The sequence below is a fragment of the Plutella xylostella genome, chromosome 3 (genome assembly GCF_932276165.1).
Source record: "Plutella xylostella chromosome 3, ilPluXylo3.1, whole genome shotgun sequence".
Taxonomy (NCBI): Eukaryota; Metazoa; Arthropoda; class Insecta; order Lepidoptera; family Plutellidae; genus Plutella; species Plutella xylostella.
Genome location: NC_063983.1, coordinates 1,784,073 through 1,808,745, shown reverse-complemented (window position 1 = coordinate 1,808,745; position 24,673 = coordinate 1,784,073). Strand labels below are relative to the sequence as shown.

At 35.7% G+C, this 24,673-nt stretch overlaps 1 protein-coding gene across 2 annotated transcripts; it reads right to left on the bottom strand.

Annotated features, from left to right (window-relative positions):
• Positions 1-1,832: 1,832 nt before the first annotated feature.
• On the bottom strand, positions 1,833-21,198 carry LOC105391650 (zinc finger CCHC domain-containing protein 24). Of its 2 annotated transcripts, none has more exons than XM_011563160.3 (4): positions 20,816-21,198; positions 14,898-15,086; positions 2,435-2,599; positions 1,833-2,039 (listed from the first exon to the last, which is right to left on the bottom strand). In XM_011563160.3, exons 1-4 carry the CDS (start codon positions 20,924-20,926, stop codon positions 1,911-1,913), a joined length of 594 nt encoding a protein of 197 aa, XP_011561462.1. In that variant the 5' UTR covers positions 20,927-21,198; the 3' UTR covers positions 1,833-1,910. The 2 variants fall into 2 exon arrangements, with proteins under 2 accessions (XP_011561462.1, XP_011561463.1); XM_011563161.3 differs by having other exon boundaries at positions 1,833-2,024; positions 20,816-21,195.
• Between the last annotated feature and the right edge of the window lie 3,475 nt (positions 21,199-24,673).

The window sequence follows — 24,673 nt, the reverse complement described above, 5'->3', positions numbered from 1 at the left end:
ACCGTGACTTAAAAAGAAGCTGGCCTATTTTATTTCACTTGAGTAAAATAAGGGCCAGCTGCCTTACCACCACCGAAACATTAGTAATCAATGCAATAAGCTATGCTGCTTAATGATTGTTGATCGCTAATGTGCGATGTTGTTACAGTATAGTAAATACCTACTGCTAATTATGATACTATGTTTAATCTCAATATTGGCGTACTGCTGAGTAACATCGAAATCAAGTTAACAATTTGGTTTAAAGGTATTTAAACTATTTAGTTGTTCTTAAACCAACGTTACAGTTCCTATAACGCGCTAATTAGTGTCAATTTCTCCATAGTGGGTTAGAGTATAACCAGAGATTATTGCTTGACTTTTGACACGTCTGTCAAGAATTTTATATGGAGATGACGTGTAATTAAGAAATCACACCTGGTCGGTTAGATAACCGACTATGGAGAAATTGGCACTTAGACTATTTAGTGGTTTTAAAACCAACTTGTTTGAAGACGTTGTAATATTTTATCTCAAATATACATAGAAAGTAATTAACATTACCCAAATTACTTATACTTAATTAAATAGGTATAATAGCAGCCAAAATAATAAATCTTGTAGAGTCAAATCAAACATCGTAAACTTAAAATTTCATTTAACCTCCTGACGTTCCTGGGTTGTTATTAGTATTAGTATAACGTTTTTAAACATTGAGATAAGTCTGTCTACCTGAAAAAGTACCAAAACATACCATGAATACTTCAATTCCAATATACATAAAAATAATAAGTATCTGAAATGCCATTTGGAGTACAATCATTTGATGTTAACAATTAATTAATATTAATGAAAAACACACAATTGTTAAAAATAAAGAATAACATCGAAATATACATGTATTCGAGCCTTAAAAGATACTTAAAATATAAACATCATTTTGATTAAAATTCATAAAGTATTAATAATAATTTCATTTACTTCCTTAATATATTTAAGTAACATTAATAATGTAAGGCACAATCGTTAAGTAACATTCGTTGATTTACGAAAATTTGATATTACGACGGATTGGTTACTTAAGTATTTAAGTATTCCTCCTCCTGTGTAGTTTTCGCAAATAAAGACCTGCACACATACAATAAGTATATTATATCCTAAGTAGATCGATAATACATCGTATTGATCGTTTGGGGTTCGTCGTACAGATCATATTATCAGAATATCGTGTTTCTACCGAATCCAGGGGGGTCTCTATATGTGCTTACATAGAGAGACTGGGTTCCCTGTATCTACCCGTACCGGTAACCTGCTGTTTATCTTTCTGCGAGTGCGCTAGAGTATTTTCCGGTTTTTAATCTCTCAGTTCGCATACCTAATCAAGTTACCGGTACGGGTAGATACAGGGAGCCCGGTTCTTTATGTAAGCACCCTATGAACAAACAAGAGTTGTCATTGTCACGCAATCGGTACGGTTATTGCAACGCAATAGGGTCATATTCAGCATAGCGGTTTAATTTCGTATAATCTTCGGAGCGCTTCGCTGACCAAGACTCAATCACTGAGTTGCAGAAAGGAACTTTAAAGCTAATGTCGGCATTATTAAATCTATGACTGTCTCTTCCCGCCCGCGCCCGTATATATACTGTCAAAGCAAGGCAGCAATACATTTTAGCTCGACATTCGCTTAAAGTTCCTTTGTGCAACTCAGTGTTAGTCGATTACATGACAGCTCTTCATCGTGAGGTTTCTGTGGTTCGGCTGTTTAAAGCATGCGGATTTCATCACGCACGCGGGATGGCACGCCATTTTTCCACGTCTTGGGCGCATTTTCCACGCGATACAATGCAATCCCGCGTGCGTGATCAAATCCGTATGCTGTTAAATACAGCCTTTCCCCCAATCATCCCCTATAGTTCCCCAGGATGTCGCTAGTACTCCCTGCGGCAGTAGTACCCCAGCGCACGGCACTTCTGGCAGAGGTGCTGCGGGTGGATCTTAGACTGGTCGCTGACGTCCAGCCCGTCCGGCTTCTCCAGCGGCCGCTGCGAATGTACAAACTGACACCTTTACTGACGTGTGTGAGTGGGTGCAGGGACGGAGTAGGGGCTAAAGGGTACAGATGGGAGTGAATTCGTAAGGCTTTAAATTTGTCAGAAATTGCGGTATTTTGAAAAAAAATTGTTAAAATTACGACAGAAAAGGCGAGCGGCTGAGAGTTGAGGCCCAGTAGTATAGTTTTACACTGGTGTGATTAAAAATTAAGCTTTTTTTATACAAGATCTTCATATCAACATAATCTTATTTATTAGCATGGATCATTATCTATCTTTTGGCCATCATTGGTGGTGTTTTCTGTTTCCTTCAATCTGTCAAGTACACCGACATGCCTTGAAAAAGTTCCCACATAACCATAAATTCCCCGGTATTTAAGCTAGAAACCATCTCTGCTTACCTGCTTATGCGGGAACACGTTGATCCGGCACTTGATGCACTCCTGCCCGTTGTTGGCCCAGGAGTTGCCGCTCATCCACTTGCGCTTGCACTTGGGACACTTGTACTCGCCGAAGCACCTCTTCTTGCCCTGGTACGGCGTCAGACCCTCGCCCTTTGGACGGGCCTGGAAAAAGGAAATTGCTTTTTGTTAAAGGATGCTGAAGATTGAAGTCAAAGGAAGATTGATAGAGGATCTGGGTCTATCTATAGCGGATAGCTATAGATCGCATCCAGTGGCGTGCTTTGGGACAGACCTACGATGTAACGTTTCGCCCTACCTCCTGCCTACTTAACTCCTACCTAATGGATTTATTAGAAGATATTTGAAACTACAACTTACTATTAACACTGGACTTCTACACTGGTTATCTACACTGGATTCTATACTGGATTCTTCCCACAATGAATCAATACTTTTATCAAAGATCTTCGAAAACCGCCAGAAGGAAGCTCAAGATTCAACTGAAAGTCTAGAAGGGAAAACAACCTAACAAATAAACTGGAGACTTAAAAGTGAAACAAATACTACTTTAGATTGGCCATGAAACATCCAGGGATCCCCTACGTTGTGTGTTGTAACCCAATAAACGAAAGATAGTGAATTAAATAAAACTATGACCTAGAACTGATTACATACTTCCTACCTGCCTATAATTATTGACCTATATACTACAACTTTAATGTATAACTTTTATTTGTATGATAAATACATATTTACAGGTAAGTACATAAAGATAATAATATAGATAATAATGTTTTTTGGTGTTGGTTAATAAGGGAAGCCCCTCCATACGCTTTGTAGGCCTTGATCACTACACCCGATTGAATCAATATATAAGACTCTAAAATAGATAAATAATAGCAAATATTCAATCGGAGCCCTCGTGGAACACAACCATTGACTTGGACATTCCTCCGACCAACTTATTAATCACTTCCCTTGCTCCTAACTTATATATTTACATGATTTGTCTTTTTTGTTCATGTAAATAAATCAACATGAATACATGTTATCAAAGCTAAGGGGACAATTTTATTTATAATCATAAACAAACTGTATATTAGAATAGTCCAATGATTTATAGTATAGTAACTTTATTAAATCATGAATTTCATAATAGATAAGTATTTGAAAATATAATAATATGACTCTAATTTTGTAGCCAAGTGGGAAGTGATTTAGGTATAATTTTAAAAGATTAAATATATGATATGAAATAGTGAATATTCTTTGATCTTATTGGAATATAGGATAATTGTTATGAAATAGTGAATATTATATAATCTTATTCAAATATATTATAAATAGTTGTAATAAATATATCCTAGCTAACTTTATTCCTACTATATCTGTGCTATTTTTATTTACATTAGAATTTATTGATTTAACAAGGAAACAAACACTTCTATGGGTAAGAATTTACATAACTTTCTGAAAATATGCAAATTGGACAGGAAACTGATCTACCTTCAAGCCATTTGTATTTATTGGGCAATATAGGACCAGAAATGATTTAGTTTAAGTATCTAGAACCCTTATTTGTGATATCTTGACACTTTTAGAGTATGTTCCTCCGTTAATCAATTCTTTCCCTGCGCTGATACTTGTTGTAAAACTCAAAGTCAAATAATCTTCTTTACCATATGGATACTACAATAAATCATCTTTGAAAAGTTTATTTAAGTATGTATCTACTTTATTCTTTGAATAATTACTATAGCATAAATTCTATAGAAGTATTTATTTACCTAATGAAAAATCAATAATTTGAACAAAGAACCATAGAACAAATTTGAAGGTAGGGGTATATTTTTTATTTGATAAGAATTTATTATTTTTGAAGTGAGATCTATTGTCAGGTTTTAGTTATTTGATAATCATCATCATCATCATCATCAGCCCGCTTCTGCCTATTTGTATCTATCCAGAAGTCCCTATTCTAAACTAAAATAAGTTGAACCAAAGCTAGGGAATGTGTAATGTCTAGGTTTTTCTCTAGCTAGCTAAATACTGAATGAGCGAGGTAGAAGACCTTTAGTGTACCTATCTAATCCCTGTACCAGTGTGATGGAAATTGCAGCCGTGGGTTAGCGTTCTTCAAGAAATAAAGTGTATAACTTCTCAATCATATACGAGAGACAAAAAGTAAATAGAAAGGTGACTTAGCTTCGCACACGGTGTTCCGCCTCGGCTCCACGCGCCTGGTCCTCGAGCTCCCACGGCTGCTCACACCAAAGTGCCGAGCGCTCACGCGCTGCTCAATTACGTGGATATCATTGTCTACCCTCACCTCGCCGATATCAATATTAAGGCTCACCTACACTCAGAATAATTATCTTGATTATTCTGTGATCCGAAATCGGTACAACGAAGCTTGGCATGAAGTTAGCCGACACCCTGAATGATTTAATAGACAACTTTTCCAAAAATCCCACGGGAAAACCCTTCCAAAGCGCAACAAATCCCTCGGAACATCCAGTCGTAGTTTAAATTCATTATTTGCGAAATAGTTAATGTTTCGGCATCGATGGAACATTACATTCAACCCCTTATATTTTTGTAGTATCGCAAGTATATTATATAATTGAGATATGGAAAAAATATACACAATAATATACACCACCCTTTATTTTCGCAAATATCAAATTCATTGAATTTAAACGATGAAAAATTTGTAAAAGGAAATTCCGATCATCACCTCAATATGTCTGTGTGTGTGAGTGTAAAATGACTCAGATGATTAGCCAACAAGATCCCCAGAAATTATCAAAAATCAACGACCATCCCTATTATTATTTATTATTTACATAACTATTGATCGAATACTTAGTAGATTATTCATGCTCCAATAAACCGGGAACAAGGGGATACCCTGTCGATCAGAAGGATCCAATGCTAAATGAGAAACCACAGAACCTTAAATTTATTTTTAAGAATTTTGTAGCATCTTTAACACGCCCTCTTAGAGCACGAACTCTCCCACGCCCTATGTTTTCGACGATGCATCATCAATAGAAATTAATAAAGTTCAAGTCTCATTCTAACAATCCCCAGGAACAATGTCCACCAATCTCCGAGCTTGATGTAGAGTGTAGAATTATTACTTATCATTTTACCAAAACTAGAAAGAGGATTATTATTGTGAACCATTATTGCATTCATGTTTACAACTGATTCACAACTTTTCAATCCCCCTCCAATCCAGCAAAATGACAAAAGTAAGTACATGTTGAGTATAGAATATTATGAAGATACTGTACATACAACAGTATAATTTGACTATGCTGTCCTAACCTAACACCAAAATCTTCATAAATATTCTCTTTTGTATAGTGTTGTGTGATTAAGGTGAAATCGGAATCTTTCCTTCAGTGCAGGAGAACAGCCATGATATTTTACTAAAGCCACTTTCACATAACTATATGTTTGTAGGTATTATTTTTTTTCAATCCATAGGTTCTTAGACATTCGATTCACCATAACTCTCATCCTCTTTCTCTGATTCACGCCACTCTAATAAACATCAAGGCCTTCTTCCTCCCCACTGATTAAATCAATAAAATATCATGTACCTATCTAATTATTAATTTTCTTTTCTATCATTTACCTAAACTGAAATGACCTAAATTGAAAAGAAAATACATCTAGTTTATTTACACTTCGATCAGAATGTGTTTTTGGTGTAAAGTGTATTTGTTTTCCGTCATGATCAACTTTTGTTATGTAGATATTTTTCTAAGCAAATTGTTTCAAAGTAATTGTTTTTTTTTTGTGTAAAGTGTAGTGTGTCGTGTGGAGTCTGTAAAAGGTACTTTGTAAAAACATCTATAGCCTGTATAGACGTCTTATGTGTTAATGCGTGCATAGCTAACTTAAATAATAAATCGACTAAAGCACTTGTACACGTTTGTGCCCGTGTAGAACCGCCTTTCTTCGCCAATTTACTACAAAAGCAAGACTAAGAGTGTATGGTGTGTAAATTACTTGAACCAATTTGCACACTACTAACTGACGGTCCGATACCCATATTGCAGGCTCTGCCTAATGTAGGGTCGGATGGCCGTGTGTGAGATGTCCCCACATATTATTAAGTTAGTAGTTTTAAAATGAAATTAACTATTTTTTATAAAAATATTATATATTTTTTTCTTATAAAATTTTACTCAATATTATTATTTTTAAATTTTTATTAAAATACTTATTACATAAGTAGCAATAGTTCTTGTATCTACATTAGTTGATCATTTGGAAAATATTTGTGAAATAAAGGTAACTTTTGGAATAAATTTCTTTTTTTTTTTAGCTAAATAAGTACCTATATAATAGGTAACTCAATCAAGTTTTACAGAAACAATATACCAAAGTTTCCCTTATAAATGTGTGTGTGTGAGTCTGAACGAAGTATCAATAAACCCTTCATTTCCCAGTTGTATTTGTCATGATTATAAATCGCACTCAATATTAAATAAGTAAAACTTCATTCTTCATCATCCTTTAATCAACTATGTAAGACCTGGCCAGGTACCTTTAACATTCTTATCATTCAGACTTTAAAATGACGTTTAAAGTAGTTTTCTTCCTTCCACATTCTTTGCCCTTTCAATTTTTCGAAACATTATAATCACGACATAATCCCCGGGAAATGGCTATGTAAATACCCTACCCTTTTGTTTTCTCTGTAAAAGAAAATTATATCAGATCAATTTTACCAAAATTGAAAGTTCCTACTCTCATGTAACAGACAAATCCACCCCAATATTCCATCGATACCAAAACATTAAAATACCGCCATCTAGTTTTTTTTCTACAACCTATTACACTAATACACTATTTATTTTATCAAATATGTCTAACTACTACTTCTACTTCAACCATTTTCTACCCTCAGTAACTACCTAAGTCGAAAATAATGTTACTAGGTAACTAAAAATATTTCTGAGATATTACAACTCTCCTTCACAACCCCTATTTGAAAAACACGGTCTCCATTATCCTTATTCTAGGCTGTTTGTGTAAATGTGCCTTACCTGTCTAACTGTCAAATTTATTAAAACTAAACTGTCAATGTCAACCTGACATAACCTTAACCTGTTTGGCTGTTTTTTTTTCCGCACTAATCAAAACAAAAGCATGCGTCGTTGTGTTCAACAACATCGATCGCACGAAGAAATCTAAAGTTTACCCGATTAAACTTACGAAACTCTAAAATAATGAGTGAATCTTACAGGTAAGTGTCATTATTCTTTCAAATACCCTGTATGCATGCTACTAAACTAAGTCCTCATGCCCAAATTATCGTGATTCAAAATAAACAACCTCTGAATTGTTAATAATAATAATAATAATAATAAAAACGTTTATTCCGTGCCATCGCACACACACAGAAAAAAAAAAGAAAACATAATGAAAAACGGTAATAAATGAACACAAAGACCTTATGACTAAACAAAAGAAATAGATGAGAGGATATGTGTGCGTTGTCTGGCACCGAAACGGACGGCGGCTGTTAGTTATTTATACATACAATAGCTCTGTTTTACGGATCTTGTGTTTATAATAGACCTATTGTTATAAAAATCTAACTCAATTAAATATCTCCCATACAGTTTTTAATTGATACTGACAAGACTAACCAACATATTTTAACTTATTGTCAACCCCTCACCTTTTAAATAAGTACCTATCCTAATCATTTGGTCTCCAACTCCTATATTTACATAATTTTATTTGAATTATACCTATATCATTATTTGTTTTATTTCAGGACCAAACATAACAATGCAAACCCAACTACACTCTTTGTTGAACTAAAACCCATGATAAACCACTGATCAAACCATCCACTGTGACAAAACATTCACAATCCCTCACTAATTATATACCAAAGTTAACCTTCTGCGATAAGTAAGTACCTATTTCTTTTCTACATATGTTGTAATCCAATTTTAATTATACTACCCTGTACTTAGATTTTGTTAGATTGCTATGAAAATCATACCCCTGTAGATCCAATATTGATTACCATTCATAAAGCCATTCCCTAAATGTATTATCCTATTAGTCTACTTAAGTTATATTGAACTAAATAGTCATTTCCTGAATTTTTATAATTATGTAAATCATCACAATACTTAGCTTTTCTAATTAAATTCTATTCTTCTTTTCAGGATATGACATACTTTGTGAATGCTGATGATGATGATGTTCTATATTTGACAACCAAACTCTGAGACTATATACTATGAAGTAAACATCCTGAGTCAGGTGAAGAAGCGGATTGCAACGGCACTCAAAATAAGAACAACTAAACTACCCACATAATTCTTAACTTACAAAGAATATATTGACACTAAATGAGGTCCTAGCCTACTTCACCTGGTCTAACACTTAATCAACAACAGTAACTTGCTCTACATTAATTGTTTTCTAAATTTATTGTTATCTCTGACTGCTACGCTTTCATCACTATTTTTTTCAAATGATATTATTGTTATATTTTCTTTTCTTTATTAACTGTAACTCATACTTGTATTTGTTTAGGGAAATGTCTGATAACATCTGCTACTAATTGGCTCCCTGGAATCTGATAATTAGACATTTGGACTTTTCTGGTTACTCTAAGTTAGGATGTTAGCATAGATGGTGTTACAGTTCTATCCCAACTCCTATGATCAATGTTGTATAATATATCTACTCTTTCAAACATTCAAGTATAATAATTTAAGAGGCTAGTTTTTAAGCACCTAGTCGATGACAAGCAAAGATCCAATCCAGAAGTACAATCAACCACATCAACAAACCAAAGAACCCGCACAACAAAACTCATACAACCAATACCAAACTGAACCAACCCAACCAAAAGGATGATTAATAATTATAGACTAGTTGCTATAACTACCGATCCCCCCCCAACCAGGCCAGTCCAATCCAGCACCAACCATACAAGCCCCGCCACGCAAACTCCTCGATCCACCAATGCAGCCGACCGCACCTCCAGACCAAAATCCCCACCCCTCATCTACCTGGGCCAGAATGTCTATGTTCATAAGGACTAAAATGCGCCGTCTTTTCGCTACTTTGGTTTTTTTTATAAATTTTTATTTTAATAAATCTACTGCTTTTACCTAAATTAAGACCATATCATTATTTTACCTACAACCCCTATTCACTTATAATTCCCTAATCAGCTACATAATCAGAGAGACCGTTCATAGTGATTCAGAGCAACACTAATATGACGTACCTATAGATAAATCAGCCTTTATACAATTATGTTTTATGTTAATCTCTTTAAAGGTCAGTAACTTATTAAATTTCATAAATAATGTCCTGAATAAGAATCCATTATATCCAACCCCTGATGATGATGATTATTGTTTCCTCTCACTCCACAAGGAGCTTAGTCTTATACAACCCCTAATCTTTTATAATTCTGTAATGAAATACATAACATTACTACAACCCCTACTTATTAAGTAAAATTTAATAAATGAATTATTTTCATTTTCCTCATCCTAACTTTATTAACTACCTACCTAGCTATCTTCACAAATTCTTTCCTATTACGTACCGTTCCAATACAAAACCTAGCCTCTTGCGCTTCCTATTTCATGATAAATAATTCTTTCGTTTATAAGTTCGATCACTCCACGGCAACAAATTGTGATTATATCAAGGATATAATCACTTTCCTACCCCTAGTATGTAACAAATCATTACGAACAAAACGCAGAGAGACTTATTATAACGTAAACATGTTGAGAGTATTAGTAAAGTGAGAAATTATAACTTGCAGTGATTTTGTGAATGTAAAATAATGCAGACTGCCAAAATATTATACTAGTCTGTGACGCAATAAAAGTTACTCTGTTAAAAAAAATAACCTTCTGTCTTTTTGTTGTTTGTGGTGCAATGCTGCATAAAGTTTTTCGAACTAAAAACAAACTTTTGAAACTTTCTTCTATCCATAAAATTAAAAGAAATGCCTTTATGTGAAAACCGCCATATTGAGTAAATAGTTACTTACTTATCGCAAAGGCAAACAAAAAACCTTAATGTTTTTTCGAGACAAACGTAAGTTACCTATATACTATGCAAAAGAGTGTTCAATATTGTGGTTTATTTGTAAATAAGTACTATCTTAATCAAATTGACTTGTAAAATTTCAGATAAAAGAACAGAAAACTAGCTGCCTGACATCTAACATGAAGAGATGAAGCAAATTCCCTAATATCCTGGTCTTTCGGTACCAAATTGTAACGTTTCGCCCTACCTCCTGCCTACTTAACTCCTACCTAATGGATTTATTAGAAGATATTTGAAACTACAACTTACTATTAACACTGGACTTCTACACTGGTTATCTACACTGGATTCTATACTGGATTCTTCCCACAATGAATCAATACTTTTATCAAAGATCTTCGAAAACCGCCAGAAGGAAGCTCAAGATTCAACTGAAAGTCTAGAAGGGAAAACAACCTAACAAATAAACTGGAGACTTAAAAGTGAAACAAATACTACTTTAGATTGGCCATGAAACATCCAGGGATCCCCTACGTTGTGTGTTGTAACCCAATAAACGAAAGATAGTGAATTAAATAAAACTATGACCTAGAACTGATTACATACTTCCTACCTGCCTATAATTATTGACCTATATACTACAACTTTAATGTATAACTTTTATTTGTATGATAAATACATATTTACAGGTAAGTACATAAAGATAATAATATAGATAATAATGTTTTTTGGTGTTGGTTAATAAGGGAAGCCCCTCCATACGCTTTGTAGGCCTTGATCACTACACCCGATTGAATCAATATATAAGACTCTAAAATAGATAAATAATAGCAAATATTCAATCGGAGCCCTCGTGGAACACAACCATTGACTTGGACATTCCTCCGACCAACTTATTAATCACTTCCCTTGCTCCTAACTTATATATTTACATGATTTGTCTTTTTTGTTCATGTAAATAAATCAACATGAATACATGTTATCAAAGCTAAGGGGACAATTTTATTTATAATCATAAACAAACTGTATATTAGAATAGTCCAATGATTTATAGTATAGTAACTTTATTAAATCATGAATTTCATAATAGATAAGTATTTGAAAATATAATAATATGACTCTAATTTTGTAGCCAAGTGGGAAGTGATTTAGGTATAATTTTAAAAGATTAAATATATGATATGAAATAGTGAATATTCTTTGATCTTATTGGAATATAGGATAATTGTTATGAAATAGTGAATATTATATAATCTTATTCAAATATATTATAAATAGTTGTAATAAATATATCCTAGCTAACTTTATTCCTACTATATCTGTGCTATTTTTATTTACATTAGAATTTATTGATTTAACAAGGAAACAAACACTTCTATGGGTAAGAATTTACATAACTTTCTGAAAATATGCAAATTGGACAGGAAACTGATCTACCTTCAAGCCATTTGTATTTATTGGGCAATATAGGACCAGAAATGATTTAGTTTAAGTATCTAGAACCCTTATTTGTGATATCTTGACACTTTTAGAGTATGTTCCTCCGTTAATCAATTCTTTCCCTGCGCTGATACTTGTTGTAAAACTCAAAGTCAAATAATCTTCTTTACCATATGGATACTACAATAAATCATCTTTGAAAAGTTTATTTAAGTATGTATCTACTTTATTCTTTGAATAATTACTATAGCATAAATTCTATAGAAGTATTTATTTACCTAATGAAAAATCAATAATTTGAACAAAGAACCATAGAACAAATTTGAAGGTAGGGGTATATTTTTTATTTGATAAGAATTTATTATTTTTGAAGTGAGATCTATTGTCAGGTTTTAGTTATTTGATAATCATCATCATCATCATCATCAGCCCGCTTCTGCCTATTTGTATCTATCCAGAAGTCCCTATTCTAAACTAAAATAAGTTGAACCAAAGCTAGGGAATGTGTAATGTCTAGGTTTTTCTCTAGCTAGCTAAATACTGAATGAGCGAGGTAGAAGACCTTTAGTGTACCTATCTAATCCCTGTACCAGTGTGATGGAAATTGCAGCCGTGGGTTAGCGTTCTTCAAGAAATAAAGTGTATAACTTCTCAATCATATACGAGAGACAAAAAGTAAATAGAAAGGTGACTTAGCTTCGCACACGGTGTTCCGCCTCGGCTCCACGCGCCTGGTCCTCGAGCTCCCACGGCTGCTCACACCAAAGTGCCGAGCGCTCACGCGCTGCTCAATTACGTGGATATCATTGTCTACCCTCACCTCGCCGATATCAATATTAAGGCTCACCTACACTCAGAATAATTATCTTGATTATTCTGTGATCCGAAATCGGTACAACGAAGCTTGGCATGAAGTTAGCCGACACCCTGAATGATTTAATAGACAACTTTTCCAAAAATCCCACGGGAAAACCCTTCCAAAGCGCAACAAATCCCTCGGAACATCCAGTCGTAGTTTAAATTCATTATTTGCGAAATAGTTAATGTTTCGGCATCGATGGAACATTACAACGACCAGCAGTAGACTGCTATAGGCTGATAATGATGATAAAGGATCTCGATAAAGGAAGAAAAGAAGAAGGAAATTGTTAAAGGACCTTGGTCTTGCAGTGAATTAAATTAATTATTTGGTCAACTGCTCTAAGGGTATATAGAAGAAATTGTTTGTAGTTAAGTCCAGTCATAACCAATCTAGATTATTTTTCTTCTATTCATGTGTGCAATCTTATTAATTAGCGTGTTGGTGACAAATACTAGAGCTGGTTTGGGGTTATCACCGTGGTGAAGGATTTCAGAATAGCGTCAGTCGTATAAACATGAGAATTCTAAGCTGGACTGCTAGTTTTATATATTACAAAAATTAGGTGTAAATGTTGTAGTCTAGAACAAAATACTTCATTATGTCACATTCAGCACATGCTAGATCTTTCATGTTATAAGGATTACATGAAGTAATTGTTGTAAAGATAAAACCTGAAACCTGAATAAAGTCATAAAATAACGTTGATTTGTATAATGCCTTTATCATGTTGTACAAATAATTTTGTATTTCTTGTTTACTTTTACTTCAGAAACAGTTGGTTTTATTTCATATAAGTAAAGTAGTTGTCTGCTAACTTTGAACCAAACTCAAACAGCCCTTATTTTAAACGTGTGAGCAAATAGCAACATTGTTTTTGTTATTGTGATTACCAAAGCTGATTATTTATGTATTTTGATTCGTCAGTATAAGCGTAGGTGTCCTATGTCGGGAAACGGTCCAGATAAGTGCCTACATGGTGGCTTCTTCTCAGAAATGTAATAGATGACCGTGAGAGAATGGCCCTGCATCAACAATGTTTTGTCTAAGAGACTAAGCATATAATCTAGCTTGCATAGCTTAAAAATATCTTATACCTACCGTCACGATGGATAACTTTGACATAAAATGTGTGGTTACAAGATCAAACTCTGCTCCTGGCATGCCTGCTGATGCATTCACTCTGGACAATAGAATAGTAATGCCAAATATGAGCAAAGTATGTATACTCGCATAAAATTATCTTATTATAAAGCAGTGCGTATAGTATGTAACATTGTAGCCTTTTTTGTTTGTCTGGAAAATTTCGTCACTTCAGAGGCGATAAAGAAGCTTTGCTAACCAAAGCTTTGACGAAAATGAATGTTTGTTATTCCACAATATTTATTACAGAGTGTGGAAGAAGTTGTGAATGATCTGGCGTATTTCCAGGAAAACATTAATAATTTGATTTTTATATGCAAATGGCTGCCAACGTCAGTGACGCGTATGGTATTAGTGGCTCGCAAATACAGCACGATCTTACTACGACACTGTTATTAATTATGTTTATCAAAGAATGTCGTCCTCTAATATGCGTTTCTCATTCAGGGACAAACTTGGGTATCAGTGGGTTGGATATGAGTGGCTCCAAATTCTGCATACTATTGTATATGCGAAGTATAAAGAATGAGGGTGTGAGACTGACTGGCTATCGCTGCAAGTTTATGTTGGCAACGGCGATACGAAAAGCGATGCTTTACTATACACGAGAAAGCGAACGTATTTGGGCAGCCTATGTATCATATAATAATGCCTATGTAATCAAGTGAAGTGTTAGAATCGTTACAAAATGGTCACTATTACAACGGCTATAAAAAACGCCCCTGACATTCCCCTTTACTGGTGGAGTCCCGTAAAACCATGCACAATTTAAAATCTATAGTGTATCGACGTTTGGTTTCGAAAAAGTACCGCCGTTATCTATCAAAATCTGCATATCCCTGGTTGTCCACCAACCCGCACTAGGCCAGCATGGTGGCAATCAAACCCTTTCTTCATTGGATGGAGACCCGTGCCCTAGCAGTGATGATGTAATCAATCACCAATCTATCTTACCTGAGGACAATCCCCAATGTAATGCCCCTTCTTGAAGCACAGATGGCACATGTAGTGTGGCGGCGGGGGGCGGGGGGCGCGGCGCAGGGACAGGGCTGCGAGCTGGTCTGCCAGAGACAGCTCGTCGCAAGGGGGCGCCGGCGCGGTGGACGCCGTGGGGAGCGGGCCCCACACTGAGCCTGGCACCCACTGGAATGAAGAGAAGGTGAGGGTTAATAATATAGGGCTGGTGGAAGTAGAGATGAAGAAAAGAGAGAAGTTGCGGGTTAAGAATATAGGGCTTGTATACGTATAGGATATGAAGAGAAGGGGGTTAACACATTGAATGCTGACTACGCAATATTGCATAGGTACGTACCAGTAATACGAGGTAAAATAGACACGAGATACGTGGTACTCAAAGGGTTAATATTATAGAGCATGTGTGTGATAGTGTGGAGATGAAGAGAAGATTTGAGGTTAGTGTCGGCTTGTGGAAGCATGTAGGTAATAGTGAATTATGGAAAAAAATTAAGGGTTGGTAGTGTCGTGATTGGTTGCATAGACGATAAGATTTGGTTTGTGGAAGTGGGGAAAAGTCAACGATGGTAGAAACTTAAGGCTCGATGTAACACCTTACCTATTGATAGATTCTCAATTTGTACCTTCATGGTGATAACACTATATAGAGCTGGACTAGGGTTGTCACGTGAAAAGACATTCGTGAGGCCCTGTGTTCAAATACTGTCATGAAAACCAATAAATTATTTACAAATTAGGAATTTGAATACAATTTTATGCGACGTGCTCTAAAGCTGAAGAAAAACATGATGAGGAATTTTGCACATCTAGATTGTAGGTCAAAAACGGTGATACTAACAGGTAACAAACTAATGTTTAATCCGTGGCGATACGGGTCGCGACCTATCACGTAACTAGGTACTCGTAAAAGCGAGCATCTCATATTCATCGTCATTGTATCCAATATTTCTGGTTTGTTAATTAAAACAACCCAGCAACATTCATGACAATAAATGAGACTTCTTAATACGGGTCGATTGAACGAATGGAACCGTAGTGAATACCCCCCAGTGATTGGGCGAGCGGTGTGCGCGCGCGCATCTGTTTAACGAATTACGCGACGTTCAAAATACAAAGTATGAGTGAATGAATTATACTACAACCATTGTTTTCAGATGTTCCCGTACCTTTCTTTTTGTCTTTGCCCCTGAATGAAAAAAGTTCGTATGGAAACCTTTTGTAAGTAGGTAGGTACTTACTTGCAGCTTTCGTAGCAATGCACTTTGCTCGCGTAGGTCTATAGTTGATTGGCCGGTGTTCATTCTTATTTGAAAGCTGAATTATCGGAAGTGTACTGACTTATAAAAGCAAGTATTATTGACAACAAATAACGAACGAAAAAGAGCTACGTTTTCCACTACGATAGGATCTCGGTAGGTACTGCTATGGCGGCTTAAAACTTAATTTTTCGCTATACATTCCTACTTAGTACCAATTTATTGTTAAAATTTCTCTGTTTACAAACAAGGCACAGTAGATGACTCATTCAAGCAGACGTTAGACGCATCGTGTCAAGTTATAAGGCGGTTCTATAATAATAATACCTAATTATGTTCTTAATGCTCGGTGTAATGATGACGTCCTGAAGACGGCTGCTTTGTCAGATGATCATGACTATCATGAGCTGAACCAACATCTCAAATGGACAAAGTATAATGCTAATTGCTGCGAAGACGAAACCATCAGCCATGAGCTGAAAAACTGCTGAATGAATCAAACGCAATAGCGTATACTACAATAAGGCCCTGTTTCACAATGTCTGGTTAGAGGCTACCTGTAAGATAAAATACCTACATGCTGTCACTCTTTGTTATTATAATTTTGACAGTGACAGCATGTATTTTATCCCACAGGTAGTCACTAACCAGACATTGTGAAACAGGGTTAAATGTAATATGTATAAGTATGTCTGAATCTGACCTGATTAATTCAGGAATTGAATTAATTTCAAGTAAGTAATAATAAATTGTCTCACATTTGAAATTTATTAATAACTTCGTTGTTTTATTTTTCAGCCTATCAGTAACGGAAGAGATTTGATGACCGTAACGAATCTTGGCATACGTTACGTTCGGTTGTGTAATTTGACTTATTTGTAAACCAGCCATTTTTATAAACAAAAAACCTATTTGTTAGATATTAACCCACCTTTTGTACACTTATATTTCATATTTGTGCAATAAAGTATCAAATAAAATAAAATAAATAAATAATTATACCTTCGTACTTAGCTACGTAGATATAGACAGACCGACTGATATACCTACATGAAGAAACTGTAAAGTTTTCTTGACTCCCCTGGACCTGAGCAGACTCATTTTTACATAAGTACACTGAGTATAATTATTATGAATGCATGAAATACTACTTTCTGAAATTAATAAATGTTGATAGATGATCTCATTTATTTGGATACCTACGATACCCGTAGTTTCGATTTAATCTCAGAGTAGTCAGCTGTAAAGAAGTAATTTACGGAAAATTATCCAGCAATAGTAGGTAGTCATGACAGCTCGATCAAAGGCTAGCTAATAACGGAACTGACAAGTGACTGTCAAAAGTACAGCATTCCTCCTTGACCAGGCAGGTAACAGACGGATGGACAGCACACACTGGGGCTATTTATAGAGTTATGGTTGAAGCCGGCATGGTGGGACGCGGAGTGGGACGGTGCGGGGCGGTGGGACACGTGGCGACGTGGCGACTTGGCGAGGGGGTCTGTGATTTATTTGTGTTCCGAACTGACAGAATAGGCCTAGGACTGGATGTTTGGAAGTTACTTACATTTACATAACACGGGCTAAAATTTTTAACCACAGTTTCGATAAAATAGGTGTGTTTTTTTTGTCAAGTTTAAAGTCCAGCGGTTTGAAAGTGGACACAAGCATATTCAGTAGGTACAATTTTTAAAATATGAATGAAATCGCATTAACTCTATCTGAAACCATCTGAGATGAAATTAAGCTTGTTACTGCAAGTGTGCAACATATTAATATAAACAAGGATAGATACGATACGAACTTAGATACAATAATACCTATATTAATAGTTATAAAAAACATAACTCTATCTATTCTTTAGCACGAAGGAAGGGGCTTGATGTTGGCTTGTTGTGTGTTTATTGGTTTGATTGGGGCACAGTGGCCCACGCATCGTTTAACTAGAGATACAATCATATCAATTAAATTGTTCCACTGTTTCATTGCTGGGTTCCGTATCATAATAACTAACTGTTGCTGTATTCAGAGCATCAACGTTTGAAAAGCGATAGTGGATTCTTAGAAATATCCTACAAAGGTTTACTTATTGATATAGATTATTAATCTTAGGGTGTCGGTGACAATTTCTACTCGAGCTCACTAAAAAGTTGTTGAAAGGATCAGCCACTCAGATTAGTTATCAGACTCTGCCTGAAGCGCCGGTCGTGTCGAGATTTAAACTACACTGCCGGGCAATGAAATAGTTCCACCCACAAAATGCCGACAAACACCTTAATATCTTCTAAGATATAGAACCTAGCTTCATGAATTAAAAAGTTTAATGAAATATAGTTTATTATGCAAATATTTTTTAATGCAAACTTTTTTATAGTGTTCTTTTCGAAGCCATGGATAAAAAAAGATAAGAAGCAAAAATTTTCGGGTTTGAAAATTTAGAAAAACATTTACTTCGTTTTTAGTTTTGCTTTTTATTTCATTCTTTTTTTTATCGTTGTGAAAGAATTATAAAATTGTAAAGTCTTACGGCTCTCGTACCCATAAATCATGCCTGTATCACGCGAGGATTGTGCGAGAATCATCACCATGGTGGAAATGGGAACCAGCCGAAGAAATGCGGCCAGAATAATGGGTGTGACTCATACTACTGTACGACGAGTAATCTAAAGGTTTAGGGAGACTGGATTAAACCTGAGAAGACCAGATACTGGCAAGCCAAGGTGCACTAACAGTCCGAAAAGATCGATTCATTGCGGAAATCATGTTAAGAAATCGACATCAGACGGGAGTAGCCGTTCAACAACAACTTCTACAAGTTCGAAGGGAGCCAATAAGCGAGTGGACAGTCAGGAGACGTCTTGCCGAAAGCAGATTAAAGCTTTAAAGACCAGCAAATGGTCCAAAACTGGAACGGCATCATAAAGTTGCCCGTTTGCGATACGCCTGCGATCATAGAGAATGGGGTAAGGACGAATGGGGCAGAGTGATGTTATCAGATGAGTCACAATTTATGCTGTACCATCATGATGGGAGGAAAAGAGTATATCGACAACCAGGAGAACATTTTTCACAAGTATGTTCGAAGAAAAGGTGGCACACGGCGGAGGCATCTTTCACGTGTGGGCGGGTATCTATGCAGAGGGTCGAGCAGCGTTAGTTCCAATCGAGAACGGGAACCTAACTACTGTGAGATTTATCATTGAGGTCCTCAATGAACATGCTGGTCCATTTTTGGCCAATATGTGCGAGAATGCAATGTTCATGCACGATAATGCATGGGCGCATACGGCTCAAGTTGTAAATGAGTATCTTCATGACGTAGGAATCCACAAAATGGAGTGTCCAGCAAGGAGCCCCGATTTGAATCCCATTGAGCATGCTTGGGACGAGCTGGACAGACCTGTGAGAGACCGAGATCCACCTCCAATTACACTTCGTGGCTTGAAAGACGCTCTCATCAAAGAATGGGAGAACATTCCTCAGCATATGCTGAAGAAGCTGGTATTCAGCATGCCCAATCGCGTAGAAGCTGTATTGAGAGGACATGGAGGAAACGCCAAATACTGAGTTATCAAAATACCACGTTTACACCTAATAAACGCATAATTAGAGATTTTGTTTTATTTGCCAAATGCCCCATTTTTTTTAAAACATTTAATTTAAAGTTTTATAACAATATTTAAGTTTTTACATCGGAATATTCTGATGCGCAATTAAATATTCTCCAATATTGCAGAAGGCGTCATTAAGCTAGCATTTTCCGTTTAGAAGTATTTTGGTGTTATATCAGTGGAACTATTTCATTGCCCGGCAGTGTAGTTACCAATAAGTAGTTTTGTACTTAGCAATGCACTGAAAATTAGATTATCGCTTTGATATTTTCAAAGTTTTCAGATAGTGAGATCTATCTCATATCAATAATATATCAATCATGAGATGAATTAGGTATTATGAATTCGCTAAGTGTGATTCATCTGAAAAAGCTTCAGATACCACTTCGGCGAGGAAGCTGTTTGGTACTTGCAATTACAATGTAGTTTTACGGAATTTTGCGTCGGTCATAGTTAGAGCTATACTTATGCCTGGGTTTTGTCAACATTTCTTAGGATATTCTGGATTTAACATGTATCTAAGAGTGCATGAATTGCCAAAGTATCTGTAAGTTTATTTCATGTGTGTGTGGAAATAAAGAATATTCTATCTATCTATAAGTTTGGTATTATTGGGCTTCATAGTTTGCATACAGACCACCCTATTATAAATATTTTAGATAATACTTCAATTGTATGAATACTAAACTCTACATTTAATTACTACAGATCGTAATTCCCCATACATAAACCCTCCAGCTTTGTATTCGCGGGGTAATGACCCCAAATGTTACGGACACCAATCATATTTGTTTACGTACGCTTAGGATCGTGAGGCGATGTAAATTTAGCCGCAGAGATACTCCAATTGAGTCTGTGACTAACATTGCAAACTCTATCTGAAGAACCGCTGAGAGCTTTAACTGAAAAGCCAACCAACGTAGCTAAATAAGCCGAAGATCCTACGAGTAATTCTGTCGACTGAAATCCATAGTTCTTTGAACCTGATGGTTGTTGGCCGTGGTGGCCTGGATTCTCTGCTGACAGTCACCTGGTCATTCTGCTCATGCGTCAGGTACAACCAGCCCAGCAGCGCCTGCGGGCAGCCCTCGCTCTTGCCGCACCACTGCGGCAGCTCAGCGCCTAGGGCTGTCGGAGACATCTCACCACCATCTAGGTATAACAAAAACACTGGCACACAACAATTTCGAATTTAGATCGAGTTCCGGTTCGCGAATTTTTGAATTTGGATTGTTTGTTTCGTTTTCAGAATGCGCAGGGCTGTTAGTCGGTCAGCCCATGGCTCGGCCGGGCCCGGCGGTTGGTCGGAATATTTTTGGATCGCGTGGTGTTGGTGGGCTGCGCGCGCGCTCACTGCCGCTCCTCAAGACGGGAGCGCAGGGACGCGACCGAGGCGGCTATCGATCCGGGACTGGTTTAATTATACGTTATTTGGTTCTTATCCGAAATGTCGTGCGGTTAGAATAAGTATTGTTTGTATGTGGATATTATGAATGGGTGTGTACTAAAAATTTTATACTGATAATTAAAATACGACGATAAAATTATGAAAATTATACAAAGTAAACGTTATTAAGTACATGAAAACTAAATGCATAATGTTTAAATAGAATTGCTAAGATTACTTACATCCATTATATTTAAGTACAATTTTGTAGCTTGTTGAATATAAAATCATGAAAAAAAAAGTCAATTTTACTTTGACAAGGTGTAAGTGTACAATTTATAGCAATGACCGCCGACCGTCTGGCAAACCTACTTACTACAAATAGTATCGATAATCTTGCAGTAGCAATCCTCAGCCCATCCCTAGCTGCAACATGTGGGCACACCCGATCTTCACCGGGACTGCGAAGGAGAATATTTTCGTTCAGCCCCCGTACCGCGACACATTGCCACCGACTAATATCGTTTTACTGTCGCTATGTAGTTGTAAGACTTTTGATTGAAGCTTGGTTGTTGAATGTTCACACTTTTTAGGTAGGTCAATAAAAAATCGAATGTATTAATTTATTCAGAATAAGAAATGAAATTCCAAATGCACAGTTAAAATTTAAATTTATAATATTTTTACGTTTTAAATATCACATTACATTATCGTTAATTTATTGCGCATACAGTTTATCTTATTTATGTATTAAGTCAGCTAAATCAAATATTGTCGTAATCACTAACCTACCCCACTTGAAATACAATAAGTACCAACCTACTTAGTTATGGTATCCTTTTACAAATATATTATAAATTCCAGCAGTCACTCATAAAAAATGCAATAAACTTAACAAAGTTATGTTAGCTTTCCATGACATTTTGACAAGCACTTAAAGCTCGAACTGATTTAAGCAAGTGCTTTTTTTCTCTCTAGAGTTTTAAAACGGAATATCATCGTTTTGATGACATACAAAGCTACACGTATCAACTGAAATACAGTGCGACAAACTTATCTGTTCCGGTGAGAGAATTGGTCCATATCTCATTATTTACTAATAAATTATACATTGACATATCTTATATAAGATGAGTTTATTAAAACCGCAAGGGTAAATTACCGTTACGGGAAAACTAAGAGCCAATTTCTCCATTCTCGGTTATAGCATAACCAGGGAGTAGTGCTTAACTTTTGACACATCTGTCAGGAATTTTATATGGAGATGACGTTCAATTTATAAATCAATCCCTGTCGGTTAGATAACCGACAATGGAGAAATTGGCAATTGGAACTGATAAGTTACAATGTGGCTCGTAGTTTGTTCAACTATTTATAATAAAAATGTGCGGGGACATCTTAAATAATGAAGAAATATTAGACATTTACGTGAGCTCTCACCGGAACAGATAAGTTTGTGGCACTGTACGTATGTTAATACACTCACAAGCACTGAAAAAGTTCCAGTGTCATATGGAATGGCAATGGCAGGTGGAACTTTTTTCATTGCTCACACAATTTTATTCTAAGTAACTACATTATGTAATTAAGTATAAGTAATATACAGTTTCAGTACTCGTCAACCCTTTTATAATCGGCCCGTGATCATCCACTGCTATAGATATAAAATAAAATCCGCTTTATACATATTATAAAACAACGACTAAAGACAGGTTATGGGTGAAAAAAGCCGCTAATTGAAAAAAAAACCTATCTCCCTATACCGTTATACAATATACAGAACCATATCCGTTTTTGGCGGAATTTTCAAAAATATTTTCATGATTGCTTAAAAAATTGGTTTTGTTTGAAATAGAATCCGCAGTGTCTTTTTAGGCCATGGTAGAGGGGTTTCAAACCAATCCTCGCTACAGGGTGATCTACATCTTGTCCAATTTGGTATGTACTTCATACATTACAATATCATGGCTTCATTCATACATATTACACATCTTTATTAGAGTGCGCTCAAGCGTATATAGAGATCAGTGAGGTGGCTCTTGTCTAGACATTGCTGGCATTGTTCTATGGAATTATACATGAGTACCTATGTCTATATTCGTATTATTTATTTTCTACAGTGCCGTAGGTCTAAACTCAATTCCCGGCAAAAATGCGATACGATTTATACGATTTACAAGTTCTGCTTACAAAACGTAGACACAAAACGACCCCAATTTTAAAACACTTAATTTGGAATTTCATCAAAATACAAATTGTAAGTTGGTAATATTCTGATGCGCTCTTAAATGTAAGTACTTCAATATTGCAAACATCCGTTTTGTGCCATTGTCACTGGAACTTTTTCATTGCTCGTGATCGTGAGTTTATATAACTATCATCATATCCGTGTGTATTATGAAATTTAAAGATTCTTCGGTAATGCCTGTAGCTGGTAAGTTTATGTTTCTACTTTGGAGCACTCTGTACGTGAGCATCATAATGGTCTTGATTGAAATGACTCTCACTCTTCAATTGAGCGCAATAGTTCAGTCACTCAGTTGTTCGTCGTACCTACCTCATCATAACATCAATTTATAAATAAACTAGTCTTTTATCGCGAGCTTCCCTTCGCTTTTCATGGGAAATCCCGGGTAAGGGCCACTAAGAGCTAGCCAATGAAACCTGATGATTTACACTCGCAATCATAAATTTTAATGATAACCTAACCAACGCTACAAATCATAAATGAAAATTGATGATGATAATTTTTTTTTAACAGTAACAAACAAAAACGTGTCTTTCTCATTTGTCCATTCCATGTGCGTTACTTCTGCGATTTAATAGACCCTATAAAAATAGACCCATTCTCTTACAGTATTACTAATGGTTGAGTAAAACAATTGATTGCGTAAATAACAAAAAACACTTTAAAACAAAGCTAACTTTCTTTGACTGCACAATTTGTGCATAACAATACGAGCCGCACAGATGTGGATCGTAAAATCTGTTTTGGGTCCACCGCCCAACACTACTCTATCGGAGTATTGCCACGCGAACCACTGCTCTATGTCGTTGTGTTAAGAGTAGTGATATACATGGATATCTGGGGTCCTATGAACTACGCGTTGGCCGCTATGTGTGTGTGTGTGTGTGCCCCATTCATTGTTCTATTTTTAACAATGGACCATTTTTAGGAAGTTACTTTTCTATATTACATGAGGATTTGATGTAGAGTAGGGATTTTGGATGGTTGTTACTGTCATGATAGCTCTAAATACTTACTTACTTACATCATTTTTATTTTCCATATATATGGCACTATCATTCTATTATATTATTATTTGCCTTTCAATGAATATTTGTAAGATTCCTTACGAATTAGGTTAAGTAATTATTGCATTGGTATTGGTATAGGTATGACCATTCTCACAAAGTGGGCAAGTGACGAACAGTTTTTTTATTACTACTTACCAACCTCCTTTAAATCTGAGAAAAAAACATAAAAACGCAAACCATAAA